The 7,555-nt window shown below is 37.3% G+C and overlaps 1 protein-coding gene across 1 annotated transcript; it reads left to right on the forward strand.

Annotated features, from left to right (window-relative positions):
* The first annotated feature begins 2,822 nt into the window (after positions 1-2,822).
* On the forward strand, positions 2,823-4,183 carry LOC142544912 (uncharacterized). Its single transcript, XM_075651934.1, has 3 exons — positions 2,823-3,246; positions 3,317-3,899; positions 3,989-4,183. Exons 1-2 carry the CDS (start codon positions 2,986-2,988, stop codon positions 3,611-3,613), a joined length of 558 nt encoding a protein of 185 aa, XP_075508049.1. The 5' UTR covers positions 2,823-2,985; the 3' UTR covers positions 3,614-3,899; positions 3,989-4,183.
* The last annotated feature ends 3,372 nt before the right edge of the window (positions 4,184-7,555 follow it).

Raw genomic sequence — 7,555 nt, forward strand, 5'->3', positions numbered from 1 at the left:
AATATTAAAAACCTCGTGTCGATGAAGGACTTGAAACTTGTTGGCCTTAAGTCACACGACTATCACACTTTGATGCAACAATTGCTTCCAGTGGCCATACGTGGTGTCCTACCTAAACATGTTAGAGATACTATCACTCGGTTGTGTGGGTTCTTCAATGTGTTATACAATAAAGTGATAGATGTCTCAAAGTTGGATGAGATACAAAGAGAGATTGTGATGATATTGTGTTTACTGGAGAAATATTTCCCCCCATCTTTTTTTGATATAATGATTCATTTGACCGTTCATCTTGTCCGCGAGATAAAATTGTGTGGACCGGTTTGGTTTAGGCATATGTATCCATTTGAAATATTCATGAAGATATTGAAAGGCTATGTGCAAAATCGCAATCGGCCTGAAGGGTGTATAGCTGAACGTTATATTGCTGAAGAGGCTGTGGAATTTTGCTCGGACTACATGTCTAGTATAGATACAATTGGTATCCCATCAATGCATCGGAGAGTACAACTCATTAAGCCTCTGTCTGGTTCAGTAATGCACTACACTAGTGATGATGAGTTGAATCAAGCACATCGTTATCTACTGGAAAATGATGTTGACGTTGAGCCTTATATCGAGTAATTTCTTTGACTTAGTAATACTTTCTTGCTATTCTTTTACATTCAATTGGTTAACTTATCCTTAATCATTTCATCAAGGAACACATGACATTTTTGGATGCAAAATTTCCCCATAAAGCAAAGTCGAAAAAGTGGTTACAAGATGAGCATAACCGAACCTTTATTAACTGGTTACGTGATACTGTAAGTTGTCTAAATATCAGTATCATGGAGTTTTTTTAAAACTTAGGGTTAAATTTTAGCACTTTGTGAAATATAGGTTGCAAGTGCAGTTGGCAATTCCACTCGTGAAATTTCGGAAAGATTGAAGTGGGTAGCGCGCGGACCTAGCAAACAAGTGTTAAAGTACTCTAGTTATTTGATTGATGGGGTCACTTATCATACAAAAGAGCAAGATGATATACGAGTTGTGCAAAATTCCGGAGTAAGCTTAGTCGCAACGACAATGCAAGTTGCTAGTGCAAAGGATAAAAATCCAGTTGTGTCAGACATGATTTTTTATGGAGTTATTCAAGAAATATGGGAACTTGATTACCAAATGTTTCAAATTCCAATGTTTAAATGTAATTGGGTTGAGAATATTAACGGTATTAAAGTTGATGATCTTGATTTCACGTTGGTAAACCTGAAGAGAATTGGATTCAAGTCTGACTCTTTTATCTTGGGCAGTCAAGCAAAGCAGGTGTTTTACATTGAAGATCCTCAAGATCCTACATGGCATGTTGTACTTGCAAGTCCCACAAGAGAGTATATTCACTACATGAATGGTGATGAATTGGAAAATGATGTATCCCACTATCAATGTTTTACACGAGGGTTTATATCAATGGATGTTGATGGAATAGATGAAAATGAACCAACATGCATTCGTGAAGACTGTGATGGGTATTGGGTTGACAATAATTAAGTGCAATCCTAAATGACTTGAACCAGCATAATAGGTTACATTCCCTTAATGTTCTGCATATTACATTTTCATGTAGAAAGAAAAATAAAGAACTGAGTACTAATTTTTTTATGACATTCGTTGCATAATGCATTTTTCTTATTGCCTAACAAATTGTAAATTCTTGCAGGATGTCAAAGAACGAGAAGCCTAAACAAAATGCTGCATATTCTGCCAATGACAATAGTTGTGGGGGCAAAACAATTTTGGAATCTACAGAGACGGAAACAAAAGGATCATCTAGAGGTCGTACACATTTGGATAGGCTTGTTAGGCAAAGGGTTCATGGATTCAGAAAGGATGTAAGGTTCAATAAATTGGGACAGCCAGTTGGAGAATTTGCAGGTGAGATGCAAAGTTATATTGGAGTTTTTGTTCGAGAAAAGGTAAAGATAAGTTATCAGACTTGGAAAATGGTTCCAAATGATGTCAAAGATTTAATATGGGAATCAGTTAATGTAAGTTATAATGTTTTGACTATTTTAATTATTTTTTCATATGGTTATGATATGTTTAATGTTATGGGTTAATATGACTTCTACAGCTGACGTACAATGTTGATCAAAGCTGGAAGAAGGGATGTCTGAACTCTGTAAATAACAAGTGGCGACAGTTTAAAGCTTTTCTCACTCAAAAGTTCATTCTTAGCAAGCGGGATAACACTGACGATTTGAAAGAACCACCTACTGGGTTTGGTATTACACGAGATGATTGGAGTTCATTTGTAATCAGTCGCTTGTCTGATGACTTCATGGTAAGATTCTTAATTAGTTATTTTCAAATTAGTAGACCATAACAAATTATTTCTATTGATATATGATATATGTGGGAAATTTTCAATTAACTAGAAACTGCGTGATGAACAAAAGAAGAGAAGGAAGCAAAACATATACCCCCATCGTATGTCTCGCAAAGGATATGCACGTTTCGCCGACGAAATAGTAAGTATGACAAACTGAGTTAATTCGGAAAGTTTACTAAGTCCAGGGTATGTGATTTTAAATTTGTTGATAACATACATATTGTTTGTAGGCATATGAGTTATGTGACGATGATGATATAAATCGAGCAATTATGTGGAAGAAAGGACGGGTTTGAAATCGGCAATAGAAAAAATTGTGAAGCAAACAATACATGAAAATGAATAATTTTTATTCATTATAACTGTTTTTAGTAATTATCTTGTTCTTCTGTGCATGACAGGATGGTTATGTGCAACAGAAAATTGAGGGTACATTGCAATATGAAGAGGGAAAAAAAGATATCCTTACGAAAGCACTGGATTCATATGAACATTCTGGTCGTGTGAGAGGTGTTGGAGGTCATATCACTCCAAGCATCTACTTTAATATTGGTAGAGTATGGAAGAGTCCTCTTGGTGATGACCATATATTCCTTAATCAAGCAAAGTAGTTGATGGAGGCGAAGATATTAATCTCAGAACAAGATGCACGCATCGCAGAACAAAATGCACGCATATCAGATCAAGATGCACGCATACAGAGACTTGAAGAAATGTTCAAAAAGAGTGCAAGCAACTTTGACATTGAAGAAAAAGGTAGTTGCTCAGTGAAGTTGCATCCCATGAGTGACGATAAAATCAAAAAGAGTGTCTCGAACTATGCAACTTCGCATGATGATGACGTGAAAACTTTGAGCAATGCTGAGTTTTTGCAGGTAGCTGATTATTGCAATTGTCCATGACTATGATTTGTATTAATTTATAACATGATTATTTGTCTTCTAGGATAAGCCGGTTGCATTGGCATTGGAATCTCGGACTAATATTGTTGCATACGTTACAATTGTCCATGTCAATGCGGATAATAAATTATTTCATGGTGTTCCATCACCCATGACTTGCATGCACGTACCCATTGATAATGCTGTGGACAAATTAGCACATTTGCCATTTCCAATTCCAAACGAATGTGATACTGTTGGTGATGCTATTGGAACACATGTAGCTTGGCCAACACACTTCGTAGTCATGCAAGATGAGGTAAATGTCAATTTATATTTAAATTTAAAGTATCATAAATAATTTAATATTGCAGCTAACATGTGTACATTTGCAATGTTTAGAAGCTTCAAAAGAAGAAAAATGTCGACCACAGAAATAACATTGGTTTGTCTTCAAGTGTGCCAAGAGCTTTACATCTATTGTATTGTTATTGTAAACGTGCTCTAACCGATGAACAAAATTTATCACTGCTTTTTGATCATGATTTATTTGACGAGAATTACGAACTACTTCTGCACCTTGAAGACATCATTCCTTTCTATAGTTTGGATCCAATATCTGCCAATTGTATAGTTGTGTACATGTGGTAAGTCTTCTTCTTTTGTTTGTTGACCACTTAAGCTGTATAAACTTAATTACTTTATCATATTCACATTATTCTGTTAGAAATTGTAGGCATCTGTATAAAAAGATGAAAAAAGACAACAAGACTGACAAGTTTAGATTTGTCAATCCACACACGATCCCATACATGCCATATGTATCCAAACTTGACAGAAACGGAAAAATCGAACACTTGAATGAAAGAGCAAGTGTTTTGGCCGAAAGACTAAGTGTTGCATCAACAAATCAACTAGTTTTAGTGCCACATAATGTCGTACATATATTATGACAACAAGTGGCGAAACTGTTGTCGTAAATATATTATGACAACAGATTAAAACCGTTGCAAAACTATTGTCAATAGTGCTAAATAACAACGGTTTAAAACTGTTGCGAAACTGTTGTCATTGGTAGAAAATACAACGGTTTAAACCCATTGCAAAACCGTTGTTGTTGGTATAAAAGACAACGGTTTAAAACCCTTGCAAAACCGTTGTCGTTGGTAGAAATTACAACGGTTTAACACCGTTGCAAAACCGTTGTCGTTGATAGAAAAGATTCAATTGTAGTATCAATTGCCGTTATTTGTAGATATGAAAAAAAATGGAGAAAATATGGTTAGAGGAAGAGGAAGATGTGCAGGCCTCGGAAGAGGCTGTGGAGTAAATCAAGAGACCAAAATCAGGAAGATACTAATCAAGAGAATAATTCACCACCACTGCCTCCAAGGTTTTAATATCGCGGAACTTACTCAACCGATTACGACCACTATAGAGCAGGTGCTGGCTCAAAGGCACGAGAATAATAAAAAACCAAGGGATATTTTCAAATAAATCATAATACATTTACAAAAGAGATGAGAAGACTGTGTGAGGAGGTGGAGAGTTTGCGAGCTATCCCTTTCTCGGCAAAAGTTTTGGCAGGCGAGCTCCACCAGCACTTTAGATTTCCCAACATAGGGGAACATAACGGAAAAGAAGATCCAAAAGAGCACCTCTCCTGATTTGAGAACGCTGCTCTGTTACACCAATATGCTGATCCCATCAAATTTCGGGTATTACTCAACACCCTTGAAGGGGCGGCACAAAAGTGATTTAATCTAATTGAACCAGGAAATATCTGATCATCCAGGATTTTAGCATAATCTTCTTGCATCAATTAACAAGCAGCAACAAGAAAGCTTTGACCACCTTAAAACCTTTTGGTATGAGACAAGAACAAGAAAGTTTGTGTGTCACATTCAAGGCTTAAAACCAAGGGATATTTTCAAATAGTTGGTAAAAAACTACCCCATCAGTTTTGAGGTCTTACTGGAAAAAACAGATAAATATATAAATATGTAAGGAGCACAAACATCTCGAGAGAGGAGCCCAAATGAGCACCCTGGTCAAAGTGGGAGGCTCCGTTAGAAAATACAGTAGGTCGGTCAATCCGATCCAATCACACAGAGTTACTTGGACAATTTAAACGTATATCCCATTGAATGTCAACAAGTTCAGGGCACTTGAAATTAATGAACAAAGGCACCTCATCCAAAGACCTGGAGGAAGTGATAAAGGACCTCGGGGCCCCTTATAACAGTTACTGTGGTTTTTATAAATATTATGCTCATACTATGGATAAATTCAGACATTTAGCCCTAGAAATAGAGTGGGTTTTCAACAAATTTAGGGCATGAAGTCATTCTATCAAGATCAGAAGAAAATCATAGGCCTCTTAAATGGGCCTGAGAAAAAAAGGGTGAGCGAAATTGGAGAAGAAAGACACCCAAGCCATGGAGGCGAGGCCCTCTGGTGTGCTGGCCTGAACAACCCAGGGACGCCCCCAAAGATCGGTCTCCATCTCGGGGAGTTATAAACATGATTTTTGGAGAGACCACAAATAGGTATTTCAACAGGGCTCAGAAATCAAGCAGTTGGAGGACAGAGAATGCATATATTGATGATAAGAGGATCCGAATTGAGCTGAAAATATCATTACGACCTGATGATATGGAGGGGTTGTCTGAACATCACAAGGATGTGTTTGTTATCCGAGCCATGATAGTTAATTATGAAGTAGCTCGTGTATTTGTTGATTGTGGGAGCTCGGTCAAAGTATTGTTCAAAGATGCTATGTATCAAATGGACTTGGGAAAACATATTGGAGTTCGTTGTCATGGCTCTATTCGGGTTCATAGGACATGATGTTAATCCCATTGGGATGATTAATTTGCCATTTTAAATAGGGGAATGAGATACCAGGAAGACGCATATATTAAGCTTCATCATTGTGGAAGCTCTCTCCGCCTACAACGTGATATTAGGAAGAACTTCCATGGCCACTTTCATGACAATAGCCTCGAACTTACATCAAAGATAAGGTTTCTTTTGGGAAAAGCGGTTGGAGAAGTTAGGGATGATCATAAAGTAGTTTGAAAGTGTTACGTCAAACAAGTGCAAGTATAACAAAAAATGGATAAAACCTAGCATGCAAATAAGCCCACACAACGAGAGCATGATCACCTGAATTTGATCAAATAAACAACTCAAATCACTACAGAGGAATATTGTGTGAAAGTTATTATATCTTCCCCAGTCGGTGCAGTCAGGATCGTCAAAACCCTATCTGAGCCACTAAATGGTCGACTGCTCGGATTTCAAAAGAAAATTAAATATGTTTTCGTGTGGTTGGCTTCTTATCTCACATGGGTCCGAATGGATATTATGGAACACATGCTGAATGTATAAAGATATACACTTTAGACAAGAAAAAGATGTAATAAGTGAATACTTGGACAAATTTTTGATGGCTGGACACATTCAAAAAGTACAGTTCACGAACTTTTTATCTAATGTTGTTCTCGTACCCGAGTGTTTGATGAAATGAAGGCTGTGTGTGAATTTTTGGGACCTCAACCAAGCATTTCGAAGGATTGTTATTGACAAGGTGTTTAAGAATTGGATTGGCCAGAATATGAAGGTACAATTGATGACATCTTGGTTAGGGCTAAGGCAACATATGAACTTATCAGTGAACTAGAGAGGAATTTCTCTGCTCTTTGTAATTACATATTGAATTTTAATACAAGAAAATGCGCTTTTGGTGTTCAAATCAACAAGTTTTTGGGGTACGTGATTACCCAACGGGGCATCGAGGGCAACCCCGAGAAATTCCAAGCTCTAGCCACTATGGGATCTCCTCAAGGTATTCATGAATTGTATAAATTAAAAGGATAGATTGCAGCCTTTTCAAGAGTTATATCCCGATTTGCCGACCAGAGTCTCCCATTCTTCAAATTCCTTTGAAAAGCCTCGAACTTCTAATGGAATGTAGAAAGAGAGCATGTTCTTATAGAGATAAAATCCTATCTGGTTGGATTGTCCATCCTTACTAAGCCTACTTGGGTAGAAGAGTTATTTGTCTACATAGCATTCACTTCCCGAGCCAACGGCTCGATCTTAGCTAGAAGATAGGGATCAGTCCATCTGCCTGTTTATTTTTTCAGTCATGCCTTGAAGGGGGCCGAGATTAACTACACTACACAAGATGAGTTTTCCCTAGCTCTGGTCATCACAGCTCAAAATTTCATGCCATATTTTCTGTCCAATCCAATCACGGTACTCAGTAGCAATGATTTGTGAAGAATGGTCTCCCATC

Source organism: Primulina tabacum, chromosome 5 (assembly GCF_025594145.1).
Source record: "Primulina tabacum isolate GXHZ01 chromosome 5, ASM2559414v2, whole genome shotgun sequence".
Lineage (NCBI taxonomy): Eukaryota > Viridiplantae > Streptophyta > Magnoliopsida > Lamiales > Gesneriaceae > Primulina > Primulina tabacum.